The sequence below is a fragment of the Oryza brachyantha genome, chromosome 6, assembly GCF_000231095.2.
Source record: "Oryza brachyantha chromosome 6, ObraRS2, whole genome shotgun sequence".
Taxonomy (NCBI): domain Eukaryota; kingdom Viridiplantae; phylum Streptophyta; class Magnoliopsida; order Poales; family Poaceae; genus Oryza; species Oryza brachyantha.
The window spans coordinates 2849107-2865052 of NC_023168.2; the positions used below are offsets into that span (position 1 = coordinate 2849107).

Here is a 15946-nt window from a genome sequence, read left to right on the forward strand (position 1 = left end):
TAAAACTAAACCAGATCATTTTTCGCTCCGCATTCAAATGTTGTGCCTGTCTTTTCCGGTTCCGCTATAAAAAAATAATAAAATCGTCTTTCCGGTTCCGGCTCACGCCCGGCCGGGTTCTCGCCTTCTCGGCGCTCGCGTGCTGTGCGGCTGTGCCGAGCCTGTGCGCCGCGCGCGCCATCGCCCATCGATCGCCAGGCGCCACCAGGTGTCATGTGGGGTGTGGCAGCGCAAACCTCCATTCGAGGAGAGCGAAAAAAAAAAAGAGAGGAGAAAAAAAACGCGAACGAATGGTGAGCCCCGGACTGGTAAGGCCTCGCTCCCCTCCGTCGTGGCCGGCAGCAGGTGCGGGGGCAGCCGTAGCGCAGCGCGCCTCCGCGGCCGCGACCGCGACCGCGACCCCTCCTCCTCCTACTACCGCCTCCACGCCGCTGCGCAAGCCCCGCCGCAGGACCATGGCCAGCGCCGGTGCCGGCGCCGGCCGCGGCCGGGTCCGCGTCGCAGTCGTCGGCGACGTGGTAACCCCTCACCTCGCCCCTCCCTCCCTCCCTTCTCTTCTCTGCGGGTGTCTGGGAGCGCGGCCAGGCATGGCTGGGATCCGTATGCGTAGGCGTAGCCTAGGGGATTCGGAGTGAGACAGAGATGGGATTGGGAACTGAAGCATTCTACTCCTGCCTATTTTGCGAAAGACAAAAAAAGAAGAAAAACTGAATAATCTGCTCGTTGACTTTGTTAACTGTTTAACTCCGACTTGGAGATGCTGTAACAGGATTGGGTGACGAGTGTAATTTGCGTCTAAGCTGGCGATTGATGGTAGTAGTTTGGATGGAGGTGAATTTGGTTGCTGCAAAGAGGTTAATTGGGGATACATGTTTTTGACTTCCATCTGAGGGCACAAATGGAGAGAGAGAGTGTGTGTGTGTGTGTGTTTGCGAACTACAATGTGAAAAAAACCAAGGATATCAAATGTTTTCTGGGAGAGAATAGTGAGATTTTAGCGGAATGATGCATGTCGTGGATTGAACCTATCAATAGAATAGTGAGTATTCGTACCATGTTCTGTTTATCTTGTGGTTTCGAAATCTCTTAGCTTGCATTCCTGTTCGAGATGTACATTACTGCTTGTACTAAAAGGGACATGATGGCTTGTACTTTATTATGCTTTAATTGGTTATACCATCAATTTTGGCTCAAGGGCTTAATATCCTCTTGATGGGAACAATGCACTGATTGGCTGTGATGTGCTAACATTGCAGCATAATGATTGGACCCTCGAGGAAGATTCAAGAGCCCTACATTTTCTCCAGGTATTGCAAATTCAGATAAATCCAGTCAACCATGTCTGCGTACCACATCAAGTTATTAACATCTGATTGTTGTAGCACGTCTCGAGTTTTAGAGATGTAAGATCTTCTGAAGTGCACAGTCTGTCCTTTTTCTTATTCATATGCTGTGCCTTTTTGTATGCTTGCCATCTGTGCATAAACATGTACTAACGCACAGTCCAGCTACCAAAACAACTCTGGATTTTGACGCAAAATATCCATACTACATTTACTCTCAGAAGATCTAACTCTCTCTCTCTCTATGTCTCTCTCTGAAATGCAGCCCGATTTGGTACTTTTTACAGGTAGGCCCTTTTTCCTACATTTTCTGTATACTGCATAATTTACTCATTTACTTTGCGAACACTAGTTATAAAAAAGAACTTTGTGAACACTTAAATGCTTGCTGCTTTCCATATCCTGTTTGATGCCTTCAATTTATGGCAGGTGATTATGGCAATGAGAATGTTCAACTTGTTAAAAGCATTTCTGAACTTCAGCTTCCAAAAGCAGCGATTCTTGGAAATCACGACTGTTGGCACACATATCAGTTTTCAGAGAAGTAAGAATAATTCTTTCATCTGACAAGGAGAGAGTTCAACATAAATGCACTAAGATTTGATGATATCATTGTGTACTTGGCATTCAGGAAGGTAGATCATGTCCGGCTTCAGCTGGAGAGGTAAGATCTTCTTTCTTGAACATGAATATCGTTTTATGTTTAAATGTTCAACACAACACAGTGATATGGCTATTACTAGCATTGAAATGATAATGAATGCATTATAAGGGTTGTACAATTGTTGTTCATTTAAAATAAATTTTGCATAATTTTTGTTTGCTCTTCAGTTGCATCAGAGGACTAAACAAGTATTACTTTGAGTTTTAGCATTGTTGCTAGGTCATTCATCATTTACTTTTCTTTTATATTTTGAAAGAAATAAAAGAAGCTGGAATTATACCTAAAATCCTAAATCCAAGAGAGTTGAGTTGTCTAAAACTGTGGTTAGTAATTGCCTTAAAAATGTGATTCTCAGGCAAATTTGGCCTATTATCCCATGGTTTTAATCAAGCCATAGCATTGCAGGATGATTCTGGGTTATAAGTTGTCTTCACCAGACTATATTACTCTTTTTCAGACATGGCAACAAGTAATTTTCCTTTTTTTTTTGTTGCCAATTTCAGCCTTGGTGAACAGCATGTTGGGTACAAGTGTTTGGATTTTCCAACAATAAAGCTTAGTATTGTTGGTGGACGACCATTTTCCTGTGGGGGTAATAGGTTATTTAGACCAAAGCTTCTGTCAAAATGGTTGGTAAGAGATATGCTAACCGATAGATACATATAATTTATCAGTTTTGTTTGGTATGTACTTGTCCTTTGTTTGCCCTTTTTCACTGAAACAGTTGAAGGGGGCTCTACTGAAAAATATTACTACACTAATAATAAAATTATGTAAAAATGCCCAGTGGTTCACAGTATCCAAAAACCAGATTACAAGGTCCATGTGAAACAGGCAGTCTAATTTAGTTAATGCATAGGAGAAATGACCTGCAGCATACTTGTCCTAAAGATAAGACTAGTTTGTCATATCCTTGTCATTGAAGAGACAAAGATGTATGTGGACTCGTGAAATGATGACCTAGCAAATTGTAATTTGCTCTCGTCTGTAGTACTGTATTGTAGGTAGTGAACACTATTTTATAGTTTTATTTCTGGACCTTTTGGTGTTCTCGACGGTTATAGTTATTAGTTGCTTCACTTGGTTGGTTTCTTATCACGTGCTTCTGCTGTGTGGTAACAATAACATGCAGTGGAATTGAGCTGCAGTGGTAAGGGTATTGGTGGAGCAGGTGGTTATGCTTTGACATAGCACACTGTATATTGGTGCTCAAAATGGTACAATAAACACAACACACTATAATAAGAAGTGTGAACTCTAGTTAAATTGTTATTTTGGTGGTGTAGTCAGGGATGGCTAGTCCACCTTACAAAACGAAGTGCCATAGCACAGACACAAAATACTGCTACACTTGTTCATAACTGAGACCTTGTCTACCATCACTTCTTTGATCCTACGATTATTATGTAGGTATGGTGTCAATGATATGGCTGAAAGTGCAAAAAAGATATATGATGCTGCTGCAAATGCACCAGAGGAGCATGCTGTCATAGTACTTGCGCACAATGGGCCAACAGGTGCCTAACATTCAAACTAGCGAATTACATATGCAACTTATCATTATGATGCTGTAACATGCCTACATTGGAATATGGTTGCACAGGTCTAGGCTCAAGAATGGACGATATTTGTGGACGGGATTGGGTCGCTGGTGGTGGTGACCATGGTGATCCAGGTCAGATATTTCATCGACGATACTTCCACTCTTTCCGCAGTTGCTTATCATGCCAATCTTAGACAAGAAACTCCGCAGATCTGGAACAAGCCATATCTGATCTACACAGAGAAGCTGGAGTTTCCATCCCGCTGGTCGTGTTCGGTCACATGCACAAGAGCCTCGCCTACGGGAGAGGCCTTCGGAAGATGATTGCATTTGGAGGTAACCAGACCATATATCTGAACGGAGCAGTCGTGCCTAGAGTGAAACACGCTCAATCGAGCAGGCCTGCAACCGAAGGAGCAGGGCTGATGGTTCCGACATCGCGGGCGTTCACCATTGTTGATCTTTTCGAAGGCGCCGTGGAGAAAATCTCCGAGGTCTGGGTGACGGTGAGTGATGCCGGGACAGAGCTCGAGCAGGAAATAGTCTTGTACAGGCAACCACGTGAGCACATATGACTTGCAAGCTATAGTGTCCAAACTTACATGGATGGTGTAAATGTGATAGTGCGATACTGAAAATTTGTCAAACGCAGTATTTAAGAGAGCACGAAACTGCACTGTAAACGACGTTGATTGAGTGATGTAAATTTGCAGGAGTAAGCTGTAACTTTCACCGATGTTAATAAGTTTATTTCTGTGTTACGCCGCATGATGATGATAGGCCTTCAGTTACAAACTTGCAACAAACAGCCAAAGTGGGTCTAATTTCGGGCTTCACTTCACAAAACACACACACACACACACCAAACTTTGGCAATACCAAATTTTGGAAAGAAAGGTAAGGTTGGGTAGTGCTTAGAGGACTTGTCAAATATTGCTAGAAGTTTTGAGAGTAGGATGTTCGGGAATCGCTAATTTAATAAGGTTTGTGTTGGTAATAATATGCTCAATTTGTTCTCTTGTCAAGTTTTGGCAACGTAGTGAACAAGCATCTCTTTTAGAAAATAGTTTATACCTTTGTTTTTTTTGGGTTTTTATAAGTACGAGTAAAATAACGTATTATTAGTGATTAAAAATCATTTGATAAAAATTTGATATACATGTTCCTGGTTCCTAATGATCTAAAATAAAAACTAAAAATTAAACTAGGATTAAAAAACCCTAAAATCAACTCTAAATTTAATTAGTTTAGAATATAAAATTTGGCTTATGATCATAAGACCCGGTTTAATTCCAAACTTTTTCGCGTTCACATGTCACATCGAATTTTTAAACACATGTATAGAACATTAAATATAGTTAAAAATAACTAATTACACAGGTTTGAAGAATTCTACGAGGTGAAACTTTTAAGCTTAATTAGTTCATAATTAGCCACAACTACTACAGTAATTCACATATGCTAATGATAGATTAATTATGCTTATAAATGTCTCGTGATTTACTAACACTCTATGTAATTACTTTTTTACTTAGCCGTTGAAATAGTCAATCGACATCTAGTCAACAAATGATGCGATATAACAAAAAATTTTCGTGAGCGAAGGAAAAGAGACAGTCCTGCGCATAGAGAAGCTGGTTGTTGTAACTTGGAAGATTCAGGTGGTGTTTGGGACCAATGATTTATTTTTAGTTCCTTGTCCATTGAATGTTTGGATGCTTATTATAAATAGTAAACGTAGACTATTAATAAAACTCATCCATAATCTTGGACTAATTCGCGAGACGAATATATTAAACCTAATTAATTCATGATTAGCCTATGTGATGCTTTAGTAAACATGCTCTAATAATGGATTAATTAGGTTTAAAATATTCGTCTCACGAATTACCACTCATTTATGAAATTAGTTTTTTAGTGTCCAAACATACGATGTGACGTAGGACTAAAAAGTTTAATCCCATCTAAATAACCCCTCAACCACACGGGTGACGAACCAAACACAGCACCAAATGTAGCAGAGGCGTAGAGCTCAACTGCTACCACTTCCTGTTCGTGTCTACGCGCTGCTGCGTGCTGCCGGCGTCAACGCGCGGGACTTGTCGCTTGCTTCTCCGCGTGGGCTCTCTCTCGTCGCCCGTTTCGTGCTGGCCTTCTCATCCCATGCGGTGACGGCGTCTGGCTCGTCCCCGGAAAACATGAAAAACGCCACCGGAGGAGCCAAACCCAAAACCAAATAACCAAATAATTTCGGTTGCGTGCAAATTTTCGACTCTATAACAAAAACGAAAAATGTCACGGATGATTTGATCTTTTATTCTTACATGTACTTGCTTTATCTAGACTGATAAATCAAGTTATCACGTGTTTGAATAGATCATGCGTTGGATCAAATAGTTGTAACTATTTGGATCAATTAAGGGAATACAAATCAACCTACATATTAAAGCCTCATATTTTGGCTTATATTAAGCATAAACGAAACATCTTATTAGCTATTTAAAAAATAATTTATGGGTAAAATTTTATATAAGTGCTATCAGTATTTTAAAAATAAATATTAAAAAACAAACTACAATAAATAACATTAAAATCAACGTTAAATTTATATTTTGACTTATAAATATAAATACGGATGAAAAGGTAAAACTATATTTTTTACTGTGTATTGCATTAGTAGTATAATAATAAATTACACATAGAAAACTGTATATGAAACCGGAACAACGTAACTTTGAAAAATACATTACATTTTATTTTTCTCTTGAGGGGACAACCAAGGCACTTAGTACAAATGCAACAGGACTCCCACACCCTGAGACCATAGTAAATTGTGAAATTCGAACGAAATCCCTCCAAATTTTCATACTTTTCTCTCTTTTTTTTCCCTTCAAAACAAGAAACTTTTGTTATCACGCCTGCAAAAACAGAAGAGAATTAACCACCCCCGGTGTTACGGGAGGGCGCTGGGCCGCCGCCGCTGCTCGTCCCGTTGTTGCCGTACCACAAAAAGCAAAGCACACCGCGGCGAGGAGGACGGAGCGATTCCCAAATCCGCGAGCCCCACCCGAATCCAATCCATCCCCCAAGCCCCGCTCGCCGTTGCCGCCGCCGCCGCCGCGTCGCTCGTGTACGTGTACGTGCGGACGCGGCGTACGGAGCGAGTACGACGACCGACGCGTAGGAAGAGGATCGTGTGGGGGGCGCCCCTTCCGTGGCGGCGCCGCCGTGCTGCACGGTCTCTGCTCGCGCCGGCGGCCGGACGGGCGTAGCCTGCTTTGCCCTGCCCTGCCCTGCCACCGTTGGGTTCTGGTGCTGCTGGTGGCCGAGCAGAGCGGGGGGCGGCGGATCGCCGGCGGTCAGTCCGCGGCGACGCCGTGATCAGGTGATCGGAGCTCCCTTGGTTGTTTCTCTTCCCCCCGCGCAAATTTTCTAGCCCCGGCGCGGGCGGGGTGGTGGTGGGCATTGGCATTTCGTCCCCCACGATAGAGACGCGCCGCGTCGGGCGGCACGCGCCCCCCCCCCCCTCTCGATCTTGCCGCCGCCGCCGCCGCCGCTCGTAATCCCCGCCTGCTGCCGGAGGGCCTGCATTTTTTTCTAATGCGACGCTGCTAGCGATAGAAAACCCAGTAGCATGGTATTGATCCGATTGGGGGCACCGTGAGCATGCTCGCTTGATCTCCGATCCGTCGTGTTAAGCACTCAGCGAGGAGGGTGCCCAAACGGCTGGACAACCAACCTGCAATCGATCTGCTAAGTCGGCCGGAATTGGTAACTTGTGATTCTATGGTGTTGATCCTCTTGAAATTTTTCTCGGGTTGTCTTGTGTGTCCTAACATCCTGCTGGATTTGTTGCAGATAAAAGGGTCTCTTCCAAAATTGCCATTTGGAACACTATGGGCTGGTTGACCAAATTTTTTAGAGGTTCAACCCACAATATCTCGGAAGGGCAATACCACAGCAAACCTACAGAGGAGACAGTATGGAATGGACCCTCTAATTCCGCAGTTGTGACGGTAAGTTCTTCTGTGTTATAAACTTCCATGTCAGGAATAAGAGCTTACTGATGTTCTCTGGTTATCTTTGCTATAGGGTTAAAGGGCATTCCTATAAAACTAGGACATCTAAAGTAGATATTTTGAATGCGCTACAAAAACTTGGATTTTGTATAGGGTATCAAATCTCAGTTACCTGAAACGACAGGATAGTTTGCTTCTCCCTATGTTTTATAACATATGCCATTGCATTGAAATTTCGTTGACGGGTTGATCACTAAACTCTAAATAATGTACCACGATTGTTCACATAAAAGAAATACCAATAGACTAAACTATAAAGAATGTACCACGATTGTTCACATAAAAGAAATACCAATAGACTTTTGGGGAAAAAAAACTATCGTCATGTTCTGACTTTGCAACCATGTTATAAAATATTGTTTTATTAATAACAGTTGTTGATAGATCATTAGATCCCTCTTGGGCTTATGAGGAGCTTTGGCCTCTCACCTTTCTAAGTGGTGACTACATCATACAAAGAGTTTTGACGTTGCTGATATGGGCATAAAAAGCTGCAAACTGTTGTATATACCCATATGTAACAATGAAACACATCTTGGGTTGATCAGCAGCAATGAAGGCCTAGGCATTGGGTTGCGGCAGCATGTCAATACCAGGGTGCAGCATTGTTTCTTTTTATGGGAAATGTGATTCCCGTGTTTATGTAGTGTACCCACAAGAGTCAACATCTGTTCAATTTCACTTGCTATTTTTGGCTGCTGATCTGGGTCAACTTGTCATTGGTGATGTAGATTGGTGTCTATTGAGGCAATGGGCCCAACCAGGCATACACCTCATGTACTACACAATTGCAACTCTTGTACACTTCTAATGCCACCAGCATGGTGTATGCCACTTACATAGTGTGAAATGTAGCTACATCTTGACGGTCGTTTACAAAACAAGAAAAAGTTTCCTTTTTAGGAGAACAATCCTGTGTGTTTTATGGCTTCTTTTGCATGCATAGCATAATGTTATTACCAGTTCTGAAGGTGTAAATCTGTAATATACTAATCTCTAAATTTGGAGGTGCACAAATGCAATATCTCCCATCAAAAAGTGCATCACCGCCTCACATTGCCATCTTGCTTAGTAGGTCCTAGAAACACAATCTTTCTTATCTGTAATAATAGTGTGTGATTTTGTTGGGTTGAGTTTCAGGTGGTTTGGTAATTGGTCAATGTGAATTAACAAAAACCATACCACTAAATTTCCGTGCATCTATATATATCTATGCCTCTAGGTTCCGGATGGCACTAATTGCTTCCAAATATAATGAGCTTGTAGACAAATACAATTATATATATCTACTTATTGTGACTATGTAGCTGATATATTTCAAATTCAATTTAGGATGCTCAGTCAGAATTTGACAATGAAGATATCGCCCGTGCAATATCACTCTCTCTATTAGAGGAGGAACAAAGAAAGGCAAAGGCAATAGGTTAGTATGGTAGCTAATACTTCGGCTGTTTGAGTGCCTGCTGTCCTCGAAGGGCTGACATTGGTCTGCTTTATTTCCAGCTGCATTCCTTCGTACCATTTTTATGCAGTGACATCTTTCAAAGTGCTTAATGTTGTAACCTTTAAGAGAGTTCCTTCTGCTTATTCCCGCACCTATCAGAAATTTTGTGGAGCTATTTCATTGCCGATGATATTGTATGTTCATGTGGAATCCATGTTTAGGATAAATTCTTCACATTCTTTGTTTATGACATTGGTTAAATTTAATTTTAACATTTATACAAGGACTAGGCTAAAAGTATTTTTCTGAGTCACAATACAGAATAATATTCAATATCCCCAACATCAAAGCATAAACAGATCAGTTGTAAGAAAAAGGAATTTCTATATATGGTATTGTTTCATGAGAAATTTGCACATTGAACTGTGGCTATTTCTTATTATATGTTGGTGAAATGTTTTGTGTGACTTCTCTGGATTCTAAAGTTCATCCTTGAAGCAAACATTATAAAAAATGCTGTTTGGAGTGAGCTATCAAGATATTCAACCTGATGGTATTCTGATTCTATGGCTTCATCTGTTTTCACCCATCTAGAAAAGGATATGCATTTGGAGGAGGACGAACAACTTGCAAGAGCTATTCAGGAAAGTTTGAATGTTGAATCACCCCCTCGAATTCGTGAAAATGGCAATGCCAATGGTGGGAATATGTATCAACCAATGCCATTTATGTTTTCCTCTGGATTCAGGTTCATTTTCATTGCTCTTACTTTAATATGAGTAGATAGTAGATACCGTTGACATGCTTTTTTGGCTTCATTGATGTTGAAGCGCCACATCACTACCATTACAACTATTCATCATAAGTAAGTATGACAAATTAAGTCCTGAACCATACACTGTGTGCTCCTATTTTTTAGAATATATGTTTGCTTTTGTATTGCCCATGACATGTTGACTTTGACAATTCATTCCCTGGATATCACATTTTTGTGTAAGGGGTTCACAGATATATTTCAGTGGGCATGTCTTGGTTTAGAACTTATGTATCAGCTTTTCAGTGTGAGTTTGCATATCAACTAAAGGAGTCAAAGGCAATCTACCATGTTTTGTTTGATACAATTCTTTAGAGCTAAACTGTATGGCTGAGCAGCAGCTTTCATGTGAATTTGAAAACTGTGGACTTCATTTTTACCAAATTCAGTTTGTAAATGTTTCTCTTACTCCTTCGAAGAAGGTTTCAAACTATCTGGGTGATCGGCTGTGCTTTCTGTTGCAGCCACAGCTGCTGCTGCAACTGAGATTTGCTGCAGCTGCACCACAGCCACAGCAAGCACAGACTATCACCTATGGTTATTGGATGCACTATTGCATGCATGTTTTGAAGTTCTGCAAACACTGCCTGGTGCAATTGTATCTTTACCAGAAGCACCCTGGATATATTTTTTTTCCAGTGTCATAAAGCAAAAAAAGATTAGTGTATGATTTATTACCCAAAAGTTAGAACATAATAGAGAGCTGCCTTGATACTCAGGGATGGTAATTGGTAAGCAGGAATGGGATATCATGAGTTAATTTCTTGTTTCCTCAGGACTTGTGCGGGATGTCATAGTGAGATTGGCCATGGGCGTTTCCTTAGTTGTATGGGAGCTGTCTGGCATCCAGAATGTTTTCGCTGTCATGCTTGTAGTCAACCAATATATGACTATGAGGTAATTCTTTTGTTTAGTTATTAAGCAATTATCCATGTCTTCAAGAGTAATGTTGCTATGCTTATAATCAACCAATATGTGACTATGCAGTTCTCCATGTCGGGAAACCATCCATACCATAAAACATGCTACAAGGAGCGCTTTCACCCAAAATGTGATGTCTGCAAGCAATTTGTAAGAGTCGCTTCATTATTTTGCTCTTATCTGTTTGCATAAGAGGGCTCTTTTTGTTCTATGTTTTATGCCCGGTTGTATCAAATCTTCCTCTGAACCGAAATGATGTGCTGTTATTGAATGATGAAACTTTTATTCCACATTCCATCATGATTGCAATGTTCACTTTTGCCAATTTATGATTATATTACATGCATATTTGCTTTTTCTTAGTTTCTATTACAATCGTGAAAGTCTTGAAGCATGTAGAGAGCTGATAGATCATGTTTGCATTTTAAAAGGACAAGTCATGGGGGCAACAAATAATTGACATGTGAAAGTTGTTAACATGTGTTAGCAGCTGATACTTTTTTTTTTCCTTTTTTATATGCGCCATCTTACCGTTCCTTCTTGTTCAGATTCCTACAAATATGAATGGCCTTATTGAATATAGAGCACATCCTTTCTGGTTACAAAAGTACTGCCCATCACATGAGGTGGATGGTACTCCAAGATGCTGTAGTTGTGAAAGAATGGAGGTACGTTCAGTTACCTCGTGATTGTAGTTTTGGGTCTAGAAATCTGATTCAGAATACTTGGTCAGATAAGCTGCTACCTGCAAACTTTGGATCAGTCTAAGTCTATTAAAAGATGTCTTGTGTTCTTATCAGCCAAGGGAATCAAGATATGTATTGCTGGAGGACGGTCGTAAACTCTGCCTGGAGTGCCTTGATTCTGCAGTTATGGATACAAGCGAGTGCCAGCCTCTTTATCTTGAAATACAAGAATTTTATGAAGGCCTGAATATGAAAGTGGAACAGCAAGTTCCCTTGCTTCTTGTAGAAAGACAGGCTTTAAATGAAGCCATGGAAGGAGAGAAGGCTGTATGTTGACCAAAACTGGACAATCCATGATTCTCCTGTTTTTTTTACTATACTAATAGAAGTAAATATTGTGTTTACTGTGGAAACCAGGGCCATCACCATCTTCCAGAAACAAGAGGTTTGTGCTTATCAGAAGAGCAAACTGTCAGCACGGTGAGAACTATTCCAAGCATGAGATGAATGGATCTTTTAATAATTTAAATTCTACTTCAATTCTATTGCTCTGCTCTTCTGACTTCTGACTGAGTTAATAGCATTTTAAAAAAATATTTTAGATTTTGAGGAGACCAAGAATGGCTGGAAATAAAGTTATGGAAATGATAACGGAGCCATATAGGTTGACTCGGAGGTGTGAAGTGACTGCAATTCTCATTCTTTATGGTCTCCCAAGGTGAAACACTTATTTTCTATTCCATAATGTCATTGTTACCTTATTTGAGTTATTTCTACTCTTCTAATATCAACAAAAACTAGGATGGATATTCCAATTTTAACTGATTCAGAATATCATTCCTTTTGTGTTGGAGTCTTGGAGAAACAAATTTATGGATTCATACACCTAAAAGAATTACGGATTCATTGAAGATATTCTGGACTACTAAGCTGACTATACATAGTTAACGGGAAAAGATAATACTCTTGTGCCCTGTTGCTGTAGCTTCTCCAGTATAATATGCAAATGATTCATAGTGTTATCATTTAGTTCTTCTATATTGGGGCCTCATGGACACTCACAATGTCCATGTTTTTATGTGTGCAGATTGTTGACAGGTTCAATTTTAGCTCATGAAATGATGCACGCGTGGTTGCGACTTAAAGGTAATATTGAATTCTCATTTTCATTTTTGGACAAACATCATAATAAAATAACACACAAAAAGTCAGAGAAGAGAAAAGGACCTTTTATTTTCACTTAAATAGCACATATTGGTTCATTTCAAACAGATGAATAAAAGCAGTTGAGCTGTTACAGATCAATGTATGAAGTACTCAAATATCACTAGAATTTTTCTACTCTTGTTGGTCTTGTTGGGTGTACAACACATTTGATAATCTAGTGTTGAATTTTCATGGTCATTTGCTGAAGTAAATACTAAAGATCATGGTTCAAGATTCCTACAGAAAATTGTGATTTGCTTCTCACTTATAATGATTATAGCTATTCTGGTGAGGAGAGTGATTGTCTGCTATGTAATTATTGATACCTGAACCAAGAATATAGCAACTAAACTAATCGCTTAGATTGTCTTCGCTGGAAACTTGGTCATCTTGCTTTCAATATTGTACAAGTCCATGATCGGGTGAACTTGGGGAGCTACCATGTAAATTGGTTAGCAATCCTCCGTTTTATGCCAACACAATCAACACTATAGATCTTGTAAGTCTGAGTTCAAAGTACAAGCCAGGCAAAATGGTTAGGGGTCACATCACCCCATGCTGTCCACTGCTGAATATGAAATCAACACTAATAGTAATGATATTAGCAAATCTGTTATCTAAGGAAGGTTCTGAATAATAGACAAAAGAGTGACAATGCACACGGCAAAGCACGGTTCAGTACTCCAGACCTAGTTTCTGTATGAGGAAGAGTTTGCATTAGCTTCTCACTGTTATCACTATCTTGTCTACTCGAAAAATTGTATATGGACATTTTCATGCTCAATGATATCTACTCACAGGATATCGCACACTTAGCCCAGACGTAGAAGAGGGCATATGCCAAGTTCTTGCTCACATGTGGATTGAGTCAGAGATCATGGCAGGCTCAGGCAGTAATGGTGCTTCAACATCCTCATCCTCATCGTCATCAGCATCCACATCATCGAAAAAGGGGGGAAGATCTCAATTTGAGCGAAAGCTTGGTGATTTTTTCAAGCACCAGATTGAGTCGGATACCTCTATGGCCTATGGAGACGGTTTTAGAGCTGGCAACCGAGCTGTTCTTCAGTATGGTCTAAAGCGCACCCTTGAGCATATCCGGTTAACGGGGACTTTCCCATTTTGATATCCCATAGATTCTCGTCTTTTGATGGAGGTTATACACGATTGTTCATTGAGTGTCCATTTACACGAAAAGAAAGCAGTTTTGAGATGTGCAATTGTACAAACAATCTTTTCAGTTACTTTTGGAAGGGCTAACTAGCGATATTGATTTAATTGGGATGGTTGGCCCGACCAATCACACGTGTACGGCATTCCGAAATATTAATGGAAACACTAGTATTTTTATGTGACAGAAAATTAATAAGAAAAAAATATATTATCATGTTCTTTTTTCTTCTAATCTCATAAACATTACGAAGATAGAGCAAGGGGTCTGTATATACGAAGGAATCACTGTTTGCAGTATCATGTCTGCGTTCCTGCTTTCTTTCTTTCGTTAAGAATACATATATAAATTTTTTATTTATAAATTATTTTTCATTTGTAAATATAACATTTAATTTTTTTATAAAACACCCAAACATCACCCCCTACAGTGCTATTCTAGCTTTCTTAGATTCCCCTGCATTCTTGGATTGTGTGAAAATACCTCTCGTCTTTTATAAGCATATTTTCAAAGCAGTTAAACGGTATGTTTTTAAAAATGCTAAAGTTGCTTAAAAAATCATATTAATTCAGTTTTTAAAATTGCAATAGCTATTAGCCTATTACTTGATGTATCATTCACTAATAAAATCCCTCCACTCATCTCCAATTTATACCTTGTACATCAAACAGCCGTTGCAGATTTACAGGCAATTTACTGACTCTTACGGTCTTACCCTGTGTGCAGAAAAAAGCAAGCATGGAGCCTCACTCCTTATCGTACTTGCACGTGTCCTTTAATCTGTACATCATCAAAACAGTATAATCAGAACTGTTTTGCACCTATCACAAGATTCACAATAATGGCCAAGAAATGCGTATAGATCCTAGAGCACTGTTCACACTCACTCACACAGCATTTTACAAAAGTAGTTTGAAGCCATTGACACTGTAGTGTAGTAACTACTACTACCTCTATTCGTAACGTAAGATGTTTGACTTTTTCTGTTGTAACGTTTGACCATTCGTCTTATTTAAAAATTTAGTATAAATACAAAAAATAACAAGTTGTGCTTAAAGTTCTTTTGATAATAAAGTAAGTCACAGGCAAAATAAATAATATTTTCATAATTTTTAAATAAAAATCATACATTAAAAACAAAAAAGTCAAACATTTTACGTAATGTAAACAGAGTAGTTAACTCGTAGTCTATGCATGCAGTTACAGCCACTGCTGCGCACAACTAGAGAGGAAAAACCAGACTTGTTTCACCGGGAGAGAGCTGGAGCCTATGAACATCTATATATGTCTCATTTAAGATGTGTACCGAGGCAGTACTAACATTGAGCATCAAGATCAAATCCAAGAACAGCATATTCACCCAGTCTGGGGGACAGGGGACTAATTTAAAAGCCTATAGCCCAAAATCTACAGCTTCAGGAACCATCACAGTGAAACCCATGAATTCGATTCAGACAAGAGCAGCAAAAAGAAGAAAGGTAACCGTTTCCAACGAAGGAAAGCTTGAGAGGCAATTTGAAAAAAAAGAAAGAACTTGTAATAATGTTGGCATAGGCTGGTGCCATATCTATCTACTAGTAGCCAAATCATTCAGCATTGATGCACATTTAGTACCAAATCTAATCGAAAATACTATACTACTAGGAATTTTATAGGATTCAGCCAAGTCATTATTAGCTCATCTATTCTCTTAAAAAAAAAAAGAAAGACAATTTACATCTTCTACATACGCCATAACTCATAAGGCACATACTGGTCGTAGTTCAAGTAGCTGAAGTTAAAAGGAAAGCCTGTCCCATTAACAATCGTAGAAATACATCTAGAGTTGCATAATACTACTCGCCAGATATGTGAATTAGAGACTATACATGTCTAAACTAAGAACGAACATGTACAGTATGTCAGTATCCGAATGATCTGTACTGCATATGCAGATCAGTTTCCTGTAGCTAGGCGTTGCTCCAATAGATCACCAGGTGTGCATGCATTGCACATTTGCATGGTTGCTTGCTTGCACCCTGGTCAGCAGCTGGTCCAAGCATGCATGCAGTGCAGCAGCAATCTACAAGCAACGG

The 15946-nt window shown here is 39.8% G+C and overlaps 2 protein-coding genes across 3 annotated transcripts; both read left to right on the forward strand.

The window, feature by feature from the left end:
- The first annotated feature begins 130 nt into the window (after nucleotides 1-130).
- On the forward strand, nucleotides 131-4298 carry LOC102719776. Its single transcript, XM_006656645.3, has 9 exons — nucleotides 131-518; nucleotides 1257-1307; nucleotides 1609-1630; nucleotides 1773-1887; nucleotides 1975-2007; nucleotides 2511-2636; nucleotides 3418-3524; nucleotides 3611-3682; nucleotides 3761-4298. Exons 1-9 carry the CDS (start codon nucleotides 291-293, stop codon nucleotides 4123-4125), a joined length of 1119 nt encoding a protein of 372 aa, XP_006656708.2. The 5' UTR covers nucleotides 131-290; the 3' UTR covers nucleotides 4126-4298.
- A 2190-nt stretch (nucleotides 4299-6488) lies between these two features.
- On the forward strand, nucleotides 6489-14057 carry LOC102722127 (protein DA1-related 1). 2 transcript variants are annotated; one of them, XM_006655788.3, is made up of 12 exons: nucleotides 6489-7321; nucleotides 7409-7566; nucleotides 8962-9052; nucleotides 9668-9821; nucleotides 10664-10784; nucleotides 10875-10958; nucleotides 11357-11476; nucleotides 11609-11821; nucleotides 11912-11974; nucleotides 12097-12212; nucleotides 12582-12640; nucleotides 13501-14057. In XM_006655788.3, exons 2-12 carry the CDS (start codon nucleotides 7447-7449, stop codon nucleotides 13824-13826), a joined length of 1467 nt encoding a protein of 488 aa, XP_006655851.1. In that variant the 5' UTR covers nucleotides 6489-7321; nucleotides 7409-7446; the 3' UTR covers nucleotides 13827-14057. The 2 variants fall into 2 exon arrangements, with proteins under 2 accessions (XP_006655851.1, XP_040380958.1); XM_040525024.1 differs by having other exon boundaries at nucleotides 8971-9052.
- Nucleotides 14058-15946: the final 1889 nt, after the last annotated feature.